Genomic DNA, 14,670 nt, shown 5'->3' on the forward strand with positions numbered 1-14,670 from the left:
GACTCTGCCTTCACTGAGAGAGGGTACCGGTCTATGAACTCTGCCTTCACTGAGAGAGGGTACCGGTCTATGAACTCTGCTTCACTGAGAGAGGGTACCGGTCTATGAACTCTGCCTTCACTGAGAGAGGGTACCGGTCTATGAACTCTGCCTTCACTGAGAGAGGGTACCGGTCTATGAACTCTGCCTTCACTGAGAGAGGGTACCGGTCTATGAACTCTGCCTTCACTGAGAGAGGGCACCGGTCTATGAACTCTGCCTTCACTGAGAGAGGGCACCGGTCTATGAACTCTGCCTCACAGAGAGAGGGTACCGGTCTATGAACTCTGCCTCACAGAGAGGGTACCGGTCTATGGACTCTGCCTTCACTGAGAGAGGGTACCAGTCTATGAACTCTGCTTCACTGAGAGAGGGTACCGGTCTATGAACTCTGCCTTCACTGAGAGAGGGTACCGGTCTATGAACTCTGCCTTCACTGAGAGAGGGTACCGGTCTATGAACTCTGCCTTCACTGAGAGAGGGTACCGGTCTATGAACTCTGCCTTCACTGAGAGAGGGTACCGGTCTATGAACTCTGCCTCACAGAGAGAGGGTACTGGTCTATGAACTCTGCCTCACTGAGAGAGGGTACCGGTCTATGGACTCTGCTTCACTGAGAGAGGGTACCGGTCTATGAACTCTGCCTCACAGAGAGAGGGTACCGGTCTATGAACTCTGCCTTCACTGAGAGAGGGTACCGGTCTATGAACTCGGCCTTCACTGAGAGAGGGTACCGGTCTATAAACTCTGCCTTCACTGAGAGAGGGTACCGGTCTATGAACTCTGCCTTCACTGAGAGAGGGCACCGGTCTATGAACTCTGCCTTCACTGAGAGAGGGTACCGGTCTATGAGCTCTGCCTTCACTGAGAGAGGGTACCGGTCTATGAACTCTGCCTTCACTGAGAGAGGGTACCGGTCTATGGACTCTGCCTTCACTGAGAGAGGGTACCGGTCTATGGACTCTGCCTTCACTGAGAGAGGGTACCGGTCTATGAACTCTGCTTCACTGAGAGAGGGCACCGGTCTATGAGCTCTGCCTTCACTGAGAGAGGGTACCGGTCTATGAACTCTGCCTTCACTGAGAGAGGGTACCGGTCTATGAACTCTGCCTTCACTGAGAGAGGGTACCGGTCTATGAGCTCTGCCTCACTGAGAGAGGGTACCGGTCTATGAACTCTGCCTTCACTGAGAGAGGGTACCGGTCTATGAACTCTGTCTCACTGAGAGAGGGTACCGGTCTATGAACTCTGCCTTCACTGAGAGAGGGCACCGGTCTATGAACTCTGCCTTCACTGAGAGAGGGTACCGGTCTATGAACTCTGCCTTCACTGAGAGAGGGTACCGGTCTATGAACTCTGCCTTCACTGAGAGAGGGTACCGGTCTATGGACTCTGCCTTCACTGAGAGAGGGTACCGGTCTATGGACTCTGCCTTCACTGAGAGAGGGTACCGGTCTATGAACTCTGCCTTCACTGAGAGAGGGTACCAGCCTATGAACTCTGCCTTCACTGAGAGAGGGTACCGGTCTATGGACTCTGCCTTCACTGAGAGAGGGCACCGGTCTATGAACTCTGCCTTCACTGAGAGAGGGTACCGGTCTATGAACTCTGCCTTCACTGAGAGAGGGTACCGGTCTATGAACTCTGCCTTCAATGAGAGAGGGTACTGGTCTATGGACTCTGCCTTCACTGAGAGAGGGTACCGGTCTATGAACTCTGCCTTCACTGACAGAGGGTACCGGTCTATGAACTCTGCCTCACTGAGAGAGGGTACCAGTCTATGAACTCTGCCTTCAATGAGAGAGGGTACCGGTCTATGAACTCTGCCTCACTGAGAGAGGGTACCGGTCTATGAACTCTGCCTTCACTGAGAGAGGGTACTGGTCTATGGACTCTGCCTTCACTGAGAGAGGGTACCGGTCTATGGACTCTGCCTTCACTGAGAGAGGGTACCGGTCTATGAACTCTGCCTTCACTGAGAGAGGGCACCGGTCTATGAACTCTGCCTTCACTGAGAGAGGGCACCGGTCTATGAACTCTGCCTTCACTGAGAGAGGGCACCGGTCTATGAACTCTGCCTTCACTGAGAGAGGGCACCGGTCTATGAACTCTGCCTTCACTGAGAGAGGGCACCGGTCTATGAACTCTGCCTTCACTGAGGGAGGGTACCGGTCTATGAACTCTGCCTTCAATGAGAGAGGGTACCGGTCTATGAACTCTGCCTCACTGAGAGAGGGTACCGGTCTATGAACTCTGCCTTCACTGAGAGAGGGCACCGGTCTATGAACTCTGCCTTCACTGAGAGAGGGTACCGGTCTATGAGCTCTGCCTCACTGAGAGAGGGTACCGGTCTATGAACTCTGCCTTCACTGAGAGAGGGTACCGGTCTATGAACTCTGTCTCACTGAGAGAGGGTACCGGTCTATGAACTCTGCCTTCACTGAGAGAGGGCACCGGTCTATGAACTCTGCCTTCACTGAGAGAGGGTACCGGTCTATGAACTCTGCCTTCACTGAGAGAGGGTACCGGTCTATGAACTCTGCCTTCACTGAGAGAGGGTACCGGTCTATGAACTCTGCCTCACAGAGAGAGGGTACTGGTCTATGAACTCTGCCTCACTGAGAGAGGGTACCGGTCTATGGACTCTGCTTCACTGAGAGAGGGTACCGGTCTATGAACTCTGCCTCACAGAGAGAGGGTACCGGTCTATGAACTCTGCCTTCACTGAGAGAGGGTACCGGTCTATGAACTCGGCCTTCACTGAGAGAGGGTACCGGTCTATAAACTCTGCCTTCACTGAGAGAGGGTACCGGTCTATGAACTCTGCCTTCACTGAGAGAGGGCACCGGTCTATGAACTCTGCCTTCACTGAGAGAGGGTACCGGTCTATGAGCTCTGCCTTCACTGAGAGAGGGTACCGGTCTATGAACTCTGCCTTCACTGAGAGAGGGTACCGGTCTATGGACTCTGCCTTCACTGAGAGAGGGTACCGGTCTATGGACTCTGCCTTCACTGAGAGAGGGTACCGGTCTATGAACTCTGCTTCACTGAGAGAGGGCACCGGTCTATGAGCTCTGCCTTCACTGAGAGAGGGTACCGGTCTATGAACTCTGCCTTCACTGAGAGAGGGTACCGGTCTATGAACTCTGCCTTCACTGAGAGAGGGTACCGGTCTATGAGCTCTGCCTCACTGAGAGAGGGTACCGGTCTATGAACTCTGCCTTCACTGAGAGAGGGTACCGGTCTATGAACTCTGTCTCACTGAGAGAGGGTACCGGTCTATGAACTCTGCCTTCACTGAGAGAGGGCACCGGTCTATGAACTCTGCCTTCACTGAGAGAGGGTACCGGTCTATGAACTCTGCCTTCACTGAGAGAGGGTACCGGTCTATGAACTCTGCCTTCACTGAGAGAGGGTACCGGTCTATGGACTCTGCCTTCACTGAGAGAGGGTACCGGTCTATGGACTCTGCCTTCACTGAGAGAGGGTACCGGTCTATGAACTCTGCCTTCACTGAGAGAGGGTACCAGCCTATGAACTCTGCCTTCACTGAGAGAGGGTACCGGTCTATGGACTCTGCCTTCACTGAGAGAGGGCACCGGTCTATGAACTCTGCCTTCACTGAGAGAGGGTACCGGTCTATGAACTCTGCCTTCACTGAGAGAGGGTACCGGTCTATGAACTCTGCCTTCAATGAGAGAGGGTACTGGTCTATGGACTCTGCCTTCACTGAGAGAGGGTACCGGTCTATGAACTCTGCCTTCACTGACAGAGGGTACCGGTCTATGAACTCTGCCTCACTGAGAGAGGGTACCAGTCTATGAACTCTGCCTTCAATGAGAGAGGGTACCGGTCTATGAACTCTGCCTCACTGAGAGAGGGTACCGGTCTATGAACTCTGCCTTCACTGAGAGAGGGTACTGGTCTATGGACTCTGCCTTCACTGAGAGAGGGTACCGGTCTATGGACTCTGCCTTCACTGAGAGAGGGTACCGGTCTATGAACTCTGCCTTCACTGAGAGAGGGCACCGGTCTATGAACTCTGCCTTCACTGAGAGAGGGCACCGGTCTATGAACTCTGCCTTCACTGAGAGAGGGCACCGGTCTATGAACTCTGCCTTCACTGAGAGAGGGCACCGGTCTATGAACTCTGCCTTCACTGAGAGAGGGCACCGGTCTATGAACTCTGCCTTCACTGAGGGAGGGTACCGGTCTATGAACTCTGCCTTCAATGAGAGAGGGTACCGGTCTATGAACTCTGCCTCACTGAGAGAGGGTACCGGTCTATGAACTCTGCCTTCACTGAGAGAGGGCACCGGTCTATGAACTCTGCCTTCACTGAGAGAGGGTACCGGTCTATGGACTCTGCCTTCACTGAGAGAGGGTACCGGTCTATGGACTCTGCCTCACAGAGAGAGGGCACCGGTCTATGAACTCTGCCTTCACTGAGAGAGGGTACCGGTCTATGGACTCTGCCTTCACTGAGAGAGGGTACTGGTCTATGGACTCTGCCTTCACTGAGAGAGGGTACCGGTCTATGGACTCTGCCTTCACTGAGAGAGGGTACCGGTCTATGAACTCTGCCTTCACTGAGAGAGGGTACCGGTCTATGGACTCTGCCTTCACTGAGAGAGGGTACCGGTCTATGGACTCTGCCTTCACTGAGAGAGGGTACCGGTCTATGGACTCTGCCTTCACTGAGAGAGGGTACCGGTCTATGAACTCTGCCTTCACTGAGAGAGGGCACCGGTCTATGGACTCTGCCTTCACTGAGAGAGGGTACCGGTCTACGAACTCTGCCTTCACTGAGAGAGGGTACCGGTCTATGAACTCTGCCTTCACTGAGAGAGGGTACCGGTCTATGAACTCTGCCTTCACTGAGAGAGGGTACCGGTCTATGAACTCTGCCTTCACTGAGAGAGGGTACCGGTCTATGAACTCTGCCTTCACTGAGAGAGGGTACCGGTCTATGAACTCTGCCTTCAATGAGAGAGGGTACCGGTCTATGAACTCTGCCTCACTGAGAGAGGGTACCGGTCTATGAACTCTGCCTTCAATGAGAGAGGGTACCGGTCTATGAACTCTGCCTTCACTGAGAGAGGGTACCGGTCTATGAACTCTGCCTTCAATGAGAGAGGGTACCGGTCTATGAACTCTGCCTTCACTGAGAGAGGGTACCGGTCTATGAGCTCTGCCTTCACCGAGAGAGGGTACCGGTCTATGAGCTCTGCCTTCACCGAGAGAGGGTACCGGTCTATGAACTCTGCCTTCACTGAGAGAGGGTACCGGTCTATGGACTCTGCCTTCACTGAGAGAGGGTACCGGTCTATGAACTCTGCCTTCAATGAGAGAGGGTACCGGTCTATGAACTCTGCCTCACTGAGAGAGGGTACCGGTCTATGGACTCTGCCTTCACTGAGAGAGGGTACCGGTCTATGAACTCTGCTTCACTGAGAGAGGGTACAGGTCTATGAACTCTGCCTTCAATGAGAGAGGGTACCGGTCTATGAACTCTGCCTTCACTGAGAGAGGGTACAGGTCTATGAACTCTGCCTTCAATGAGAGAGGGTACCGGTCTATGAACTCTGCCTTCACTGAGAGAGGGTCCCGGTCTATGAACTCTGCCTTCACTGAGAGAGGGTACCGGTCTATGAACTCTGCCTTCACTGAGAGAGGGTACCGGTCTATGAACTCTGCCTTCACTGAGATAGGGTACAGGTCTATGAACTCTGCCTTCACTGAGAGAGGGTACAGGTCTATGAACTCTGCCTTCACTGAGAGAGGGTACCGGTCTATGAACTCTGCCTTCACTGAGAGAGGGTACCGGTCTATGGACTCTGCCTTCACTGAGAGAGGGTACCGGTCTATGGACTCTGCCTTCACTGAGAGAGGGTACAGGTCTATGAACTCTGCCTTCACTGAGAGAGGGTACCGGTCTATGAACTCTGCCTTCACTGAGAGAGGGTACCGGTCTACGAACTCTGCCTTCACTGAGAGAGGGTACCGGTCTATGAACTCTGCCTTCACTGAGAGAGGGTACCGGTCTATGAACTCTGCTTCACTGAGAGTGATGCGTTTCAAAGAAAGGGGAGTGACTCTGTTAAGGACCAAGAGGCTGGAATCGGTTAAACAAGACAACAAGCGTGTACCTCTTGGACCATCAATGCTCTATTCTTTTTTACCCCAGGTCATTTGATTTCGCCTGCAGGTAGCTTTGAATTAATCAACGTTTGGTACCTTTACATTAATCAACGTTTGGTACCTTTACATTGAAGCCATCATGCTGTCATTAGTTTAAAAACCAAAACTCCAAGTTAAATTTAGCAAAAGGGTGTACTTGTTTGTCTTTTCTTTCTTTGGTTTTCTTTTTTTGACAGAAACACTAATATACAAACGTGACTTTTTCAGCAGACAATTTACATAAAGCTCTATATACAGTGACCGCAAAACAGGACATGCATTGCATACATTTTTGATAGTCCTACTAAATTTGTAAAGTATCGGGTCTTGTTAATTTGTACGCCTTCGATACTGTGGTCATTCTTAGGTCCAAAGTGATGAGGTCAGGGAGAGCCTGTTAAAGTTCAAGAAAAAGCTGTCTCAAGTCAGCTTAGTGAGAAATCTTCTAGTATCTGTGTAGTTCCACACAGGGAAACACTTGGCCTCAGTGAGGGGGGTGCCGATGCGTTTCGACCTTCGTGAAGGGACCGTGATGATTTTCAGAAGGTCTTCCTCAGGGCTGGAAGATTCTGTGTAGGACTCTGTGTTGAGAGGGGGGAAAATTAGTCTATTGATAATGAGGGACTATCTGTACATGAGGAAAGAGACACTCTTTAGACATATGTAACTTTGTATTGTTCTCTCTTATTCTTTTTTTCATGATTCTCAGTTCTTCGTGCTAATCTACGATTGTGCTGTGCTCTATTTGATAACCAAGTCTTACTTTTGTCCTCTTTCAGGATGATGTTCGCACTGAAATATCACAACGATTTCACTGTGGAGAGTTGCTCGCTGAATTTTGATTGGCTGCTCCAACGGAATGATGATAAAGTTCTGCAGCAAGTCCAAACTTCTCCAAATAAAGACATTCTTTAACCAGGACCACCCCTGGAACTCTAGAGCTGACTTCTTCTGGGCTGTGCCCGGTGGTTCGACATCCCTGTATGACTCTAACCACTTGTTCCAAAGGACTTCCCAGTGGTACGATACACCCTTGCTACTCTAGAACCAGCTTCTACTGTTGATTGCTTACTAGTACAATGTACCTTTGGAACTCGAAGCATCGTCTCAGCGGGGACCTGGTGGGCATCCTCTACCCAAAGAATTCTTTCACATCTATCGTCTGATGGTGGCCCCCATTCTTTCGGAGAATGGGGCTTCTTCTATGGCAATGATGGAGGAGGTCCAATCTGTTTTTTGTTTCCCACTTGCAAGGCAATGAGTTGGGCAGGGGAGATACTTCATCTACAAGATCCCGGAAGGTCCATGATGGGGAAAGGTGTGTGGGAGGATGCCCTACTTGCAAGATTAGTGTGGAACCTCTTCCGCTGGGGTGCCGCCGGATCACCGTGTGAATGCCATGAGACTCCAGTGAAAACTCAAACGCTGTGATGAGCCAGCGAGAAGCTGTCGGGGCACCAGTGCTGCAAACTTGAGATTTGTCAGGAGGGAAATTTTCCCCATGGTGCTGGGACAAAACCCTTCACCTCATAGGATTGTGCCTGGAGGAATGGGTCATGCCTACTGTGACGGGTCAGGTTGCTGTTTTTCTGATGATGGCTGTGGTGCAACAAAAGGGGTTTCCCTCTCTGGCGATGGGTGGTCTGGTACATTATGCTGCAGGTTGGTGTGAGAGAGTAGTGATATCACAGGTGAGTGGGAACAGAGCAAACCTCCTCTAGAGATGGTGCCCAGAGTGTGAGTGAGGCCCTACCCCTGTTGGATGGGAAGGCCGTGCACCATCACAGAAGCCATGGGATGGAGGAGCTAGGCCATGGCAAGGGTCCACGCCCCCTTGATCCAGCTGTCTTGTCCCCAGCGTCAATACGCAATCCTTGTGCGCAGTTGATGCCAACTCCAAGCAACAATGGACTCTTCCCCCTTCTTCTAGGGCATTCCTGGAGCAATGGCTTCTGTAACAGAGCAAAGAGTCCAAGGAAAAGCCCAAACCTGCTTTTTTTGTTGTTTTAAGGTGAGGGGTCTTTTACTGTGTGCTGCAGTTGCGGAGGGGTGATTTCCTTGCACCATGTACAGGGAGGCCCTGGGGAATGTTCCCCGAAACCAGGCTGAACACTGGCATGAATGTATTTGGTGACTGCCTTCTTAGGGGTCTTCCCAGCTGGAATTGTACCGTTCACTTCAGTCCTGCGCAGGAAAGTTAGATTTTCATGTGTAAAAAGTTTGCATTTCTTTGCTTGGTTGTGTGGTATATTATTAAATAAAAATGTTTCTTTTTTAACCCTGGTTGTGCCCTCATCCTTGTGGCCCGAGCGGGCGGGCGGCCCCTTCTCAGTGTGCCCAGATGTAGTACAAGTACTTCATAATACAACTTGCGCACAGATTAACTTGGAGACACTGCACAACTATACCAACTATACCAACCGATGAAGTGCCCAGAACGTTGGCTTCCATGCATAAAGAGCCACGTCTGGCTCCTAATTATTAACGGAGAAAACTATTTCTGTTGTAACTTTAAGAAAAGAACACCAAGATCATGGCGGCAGGCCAGAAGTACAGAGGGCTGAGGCCATGTCTTTACATATCCATTCCTCATAAACCTGATTGGGCTCTCAATGTGAGTGTCTGTAGCCACCTCCAGGAAAGTCAACTATGCCAAATCCATTTTGGAACCAACTTGCCTGACCGAGGCGTGAGGCTGTAATGAATGTTGTGCTTGTGGATCGGAGCTTTTCAAGACCGCCCTTGCGAGGCCCAGGACCTCCAAGTGACTGAACCCACACCTTCAGGCAGATGCATCAAAGAAAATACCGGGAGCAAGCGCCCAGATTCTCAGAATCTGGCCGTTTGCTCCCGGTATTTTTGCATTTGGGATGCATCATCCCAAATGCAGAAATCGCAATTTAAGGAATCTCTAAATAGCGATTCCTTAAATTGCTCTTGCATTTAAGGAATCCCAAAATAAGATTCCTTAAATGCAATGCATGAAACCCAAAAAAATAGCGAATTCGCTAATAGGGGGAGCAAATGACCATGAAGTTGAACTTCGTGGTAATTTGCTAAAACTTTGAAAAATGCACTTTTGTGAATTTTTCAAAGTTACATGTTGCGCACACACATGCCCTTAGGGCATGTGTGTGTGTAACATTTGTGCACAGGTCCATTTCAGGGGTGCAACAGGGTGTCCTTCGGACACCCTGGCACCCTTGAAATAGCGGAACATTAGCGATTCGGTAATAGCTAATCGCAAATGAGGAATGACTCCCCATTCATTCCTAAGGGCCTTTAGGCCCATAGGAATGAATGGGAAAGCCATTCCTTATTAGCGATTAGCTATTACCGAATCGCTAATAAGGAATGTTTAGGAATCGCTAATAACATTGTGATTCCTACATGAATCCCGTTTTGCAAGTCTTTAATAGCGATTCCTTAAAATTCGCAATTAAGGACACGCAAAACATAACTTTGATGCATCAGCCAGCTTGATCCCAACCGGGCTGATGAACACGAGGTGTTGAAACCTATACTTTTTTAGAACTGAGCGTGGAGCAACTTCGGAGCGCCTGATCCCGAACCACTTTCAAGAGGTGTGTACAATGTCCCACAGTTTGTCTATCCCTAACCGAGGTTAAATGTAGCATTCCAAGAATGTTTCATCTCTCAGGACACGACTATCCAGGTAAAGGGGGCTAGCAAGTAAGTGGTTTAACCTTGTGTTGCAAGCTAGGTAAACCAATGCTGGGGGCATCTACTTACAGTTCCAGTGCCACTAGTCTTGTAATCTGAACCTGGACGAGTTGTGACCAAACTCACTCAGAGGGGTTTATGTATAATTTAGATGGGTAACGAGAACCTCCTTGTGGTTGATTTGGGGTACATGATCACCTGTTGGAATGGTGATCGTCTCAGGAAAGCATTTGACTTGGTTTTCGGTTCTGTCTTACTTATAAACTACACTTCTTTTATGCTCTGTGCGAGAGGCTGCCCTGGTATATGGTGCACACTTATGTAAGTGGACGCCCTGCACCAGTCCAGACAACCCTTATGGTGATTTAGGAGGTATTTGACAACCTTAGAAAGCTCTCTAAGTGATAGCTGTGGAGAGCAGCCTTCAGGCTTAGTCCAGTAGGAGTGTAAAGCAGCTTGTTTTACCAGAATGCAAGCTTATAGGTATAGATTAAATTAAAAAGGACCACAGAATGTATTTATAAAACTATACATATTTTATATAATACTCTCTAACAAATACAGTTATCTCCTACCCGGAGATATACACAATACTTTGCATAGAAATCACGTAAATTGCACAGAATACACAGTGGACCCCAAGGGAGGACCAAACCATGTACAAAGAAAGTGGTATAAGAACCACGACTCGTGTCAAAACAATGTCCAGAGGATGTAGAAGTGCTGGGGACCCAAGGAACCACCCATGCTGAGTGACTAGAAACAATCGCGGAGATCGCGTGCAGTGTGATAGCACGACCGCGTTCTCCGTAAAAATCAACGTGTAAGTTGCGGTTGCAATTCTAAAGATTAATGACCCTTCCCAGTGGACCCTGAAGAAACCCCGTGGAAGACAGAAGGTTGGAGAGCCACCCCTCCCGTGGATACCCCAGGAACCAGGATACCTACACCAGGGAAGCCGGGTGCATATATGTGAAATGGTGTTGGAAACCGCCGTTGAACCCAATGGAAGACTTCAGGAAAATGCCAGTGCTGGAGAAAGTGACCAGTGGAATTCGAAGCTGGGTTCAAGTTGAAGAGTACCTGCAAGCAGAGGGGACATAGTCTGTCACTCAGGAGTGACCCGGAGACCTGGAAGACGAATGCCCACACATGTCGCGAGTTGCAGGAGAGTTCAGGGTGACCTTGACTCTGCAGCTGTGAAGACCAGGTGACGATGTGGAAGACAAGGAGCCATGCAAGAGCTGACCTACGTCTGATGTCGAGAGCTGAGGGGTTGGTTTTCATCAGGAGCACCAACAAGCCTTGGCAACTGCAAACAACTTAGAAGTTGAAGGTGCAATGTCAGGCCCTGCAAGGTCAAGTGGACTCAGCACAAGCAAGGGGGTCAGGGCAGGCCCCGAACAATCAGGGGAGCCCAAAAGAAACAAAAGTGACTCTCAACAGAACCCACAGGCCAGAGGCACTGGGGTCGCAAGAGGACCTCGAGCAACTCAGTCAGTCAGCCAAAACCCTTTATTTCGATTAATTAAAATCATAAAAGAGGCAGCAATACATACATTCATTTTGTGTGAAAAATTGATAAAATAGACAATATAAATATACATACATTTGCAGACATTCATATATATACACTATTTACAAATCAAAATTTGTAACAAACAATTAATGCGAATGTCTCCATCTAGCCTATGGGACCACGATGTGGGCTGCAATTTAAAAATCTAAAAACATCATATAAATTTCCATAGTAAAAAGCAAAAATGCCCCCTCCGTCTCGATCTGCTGAACTCAGTGCATACAAGTACTTCTTTTGTTATTTACTCTGGTTGCAGCCACCATAAAGCTAGCTACGCTAAAAATAATGTGCACGCTACCCAACAGTTGCAGATATAAGAGTGTGGGCCTCACCTGTAGAAACCCAGCCTCGCGTAATATAGGACACAGAAATATTTTGCGTGCCTTGGAGTAATTTTCGCAAAACATGATCAGGTGGAGAGTGTCTTGTGACGAAAAATTATCACAAGAACATGGTGGAGACTCATCTGGTTTGCCCCATTGCGAAAAAGTTCCTAGAGTGAGGTGAATTAAATTTAAACCTAAATCTTGCCAGCAAGAAGCGATGGAAAGGATTAGTGACAATCTTCAGGTAGGGTTTAATAGCTGGAGAGGTCTGCAAGACATAGATACTTCTTACTCCTCGTTTTTTTAGCTCCTCCTCCTCCCTCTCTGCCTCCAACATGATCCAGAAGTTATGTTTAATCCAGACCAAGCCCTCTGTCTTGATTCTCTCTGGGGCTGCATATAATTCAGGACGTCCCAGTCTGGCACACGCCGCTCTAACGTATGCCAGCCATGGAATGCTATCTGCCCTGTCCATGGCCAAGCAGTCCTTTAGAATAAGGTGATTGAGGGTGATTTCCTCGTTGAGCCATGTCTTTGCCCAGCAGATCAGTGGTGCTGCTTTTAAATAGTCTGATATGTAGCCCAGGCCTAGTTCAGAGTGGACAGACACAGTTGGGGACGATTGGGGGACCGTCAGCAGGCATCTAAGGAACCTATTTTCTACTAATTGTATTTTGTCCACAGATGCATAGCCCCATACCGATGCCCCATAAGAGGCAATCACGCAGCATTTGGACTTATATACTTTAAGCATGGCTTCCATGGGTCTAGAGCCCAGCCTTTTGGCGAAACTAAGGAGGGCTGCTGTAGATCTAGCAACAGCGTTGCTTTTGTGCTTCAGCTGAGGGCCCCAGTTACCCTTCTCATCGAACAGTACTCCCAAGTAAGTGAACACTGGGACCCTCGAAACTTCCGCACCCAAGCATCTAAATGTTTTGACCTTACTGATCCTCCTACGGGCCCCTACGGTCATTACATGGGATTTTTTACTATTTACTTTTAGATCGAGAGACTCCATGAATAATCCAAAGTTATCCAGCAGTCTCTGTAAGCCCAGGCCTGTACGGGCAATGAGTACGGCATCATCCGCATACAGGAGGACCGGGATGCCCGATCCCCTTGCATGTGGGATATCTGTACTAACCCCAGCTAAGCAGTTTTCCAGGCCATTGATATAAATCGTGAAAAGTAGAGGGGCTAGAATGCAGCCCTGTCTGACCCCCCGCCTCGAGCTGAATTTGACCGCGCATCTACCGTCTTGCTTGACCCTAACTGCTGCCGTTAGGTCTTGGTGGAGATCGCTAAGAAAGTAAACCAGGGAAGCATCTACACCCATTTCCAGCAAAATGCGCCATAGTTTGGATCGATTCACCAGATCGAAGGTTGATGATAAATCCATGAACCCAAGATATAAAAAACCCTTTTTTGCTGTCGTGTACTTATTAATTAAAAGATATAGGTTTAAGCATTGGTCCGTGATGCTTCTATGTTGCCTAAAACCGTACTGAAGATTTGAGAGCACCCCCCTGCCATTCATCCAATCTCTCAGTTTCTGAAGAATGACTCTGCCCATGATCTTAATGGCAGAGTCCAACAAGGAGATTGGCCTATAGCTGGCGGGGTCCCCTCTGCTCCCCTTTTTGAAAATGGGTACAAAAATGGAGGAGGCCCATGAAGTAGGGAAGCCCACTAGGGTTGCTGCGTTGAACACATTTGTTAAGATCTTTGCCCAGAAATTAGGGTACATGATGTAGAGGTCAGCAGGAACCCCATCAGGTCCTGGGGCCTGGTTTTTAGATGTATCTCGAATAGCCCTTTCTACTTCAGACGGGTCAAATTTGACAGGGTTTGTGGGACAGCCCGTGATGGCTTTTCCTAAGGTTGGCTCCTGATGTTCATTGTCACCATAAATGCTCTTAAAGTGCTGACGCCAGATGTCATCTGGAATTACACATTCCGTATCTGAATTCTCATTTTCTGAGAAGAATGGCTGGTTTATCGTTGCCCAAAACTTTCTACTGTCCCTTAAAACGTCTGTAGACTGCAAATTATCCCAGGCCTCCTCCTTGATTTTATGTTTCAGCCTGGTGATTGCTAATTTATACTCCTTGCAGAGAGAAGACACCAGATCCCTGTCCCTCTGGTTCTTTTTAAGAGCATTTAGAAGAGCCTCGTGGGCCTTTGTACATGAAGAATCGATTTTGGAAAAGGGGGTGGTGATGGACAGAGTTTCTGAATGATGCAGAATACTCTTACCAAGTCAAGAGATCATGGTTTTAATCCATCACCGTTTTTTAGCTCACTGCACCATCCCAGCTCAGTACCTGGCTATATGCAAATTAGTCTGTTCCTGTCCCAGTGCATGATGGGAACAGGGCAAACCAAACTACCAAGCCAATTCTTATACTGGGAAGAAAACAAGCTCCCGGGGACCGGTTTCTGGCATCACAGCCTTCTTCGGCCCGGTTTGCTTGAATCCTGATGGTGCAATGAGCAAGGGACTCACGTCTGAGTATACATGAAGAATCGAACCATTTCTGTGACTTCCTGGAGTGTGGTCCACTCCCCTTATGTAAGTTTTCAGCAATTTGCTTGCAAATTGTTGTAAAGGAGGTTATGGTTCCTGCTCCTACAGCAAATCATCCAGGCAGATGCCAATGTTAGTTTCTACCTTGGCTACCAGATCTCAAAAAAGGCCTCCGGAACTATAGCATCCCACTTTATCCGTTTGCCTTGGTCTTTAGTAGATAAGTCCCGTACTAGTGCCCTTCCTTGATCAGTGATGGCCATCTTACCCCTAGATTGACTTCCAATACAAGGGGATTATGATCGCTGAAGGTGGACGTCACTACTCTATAGTCC

General features: G+C 49.0%; 1 protein-coding gene across 2 annotated transcripts in view; it reads left to right on the plus strand.

The window, feature by feature from the left end:
* ADAMTSL5 (ADAMTS like 5) overlaps positions 1 to 8,495 on the plus strand; it is a 287,008-nt gene extending 278,513 nt beyond the window's left edge. For both annotated transcript variants that reach the window (XM_078668537.1, XM_078668538.1), the window contains one exon: positions 6,999 to 8,495. In XM_078668537.1, the coding sequence (XP_078524663.1) occupies positions 6,999 to 7,061 (63 nt within the window). In that variant the 3' untranslated portion in view covers positions 7,062 to 8,495. The remainder of the gene's footprint in view (positions 1 to 6,998) is intronic.
* The last annotated feature ends 6,175 nt before the right edge of the window (positions 8,496 to 14,670 follow it).

The sequence above is a fragment of the Lissotriton helveticus genome, chromosome 12 (genome assembly GCF_964261635.1).
Source record: "Lissotriton helveticus chromosome 12, aLisHel1.1, whole genome shotgun sequence".
NCBI lineage: Eukaryota > Metazoa > Chordata > Amphibia > Caudata > Salamandridae > Lissotriton > Lissotriton helveticus.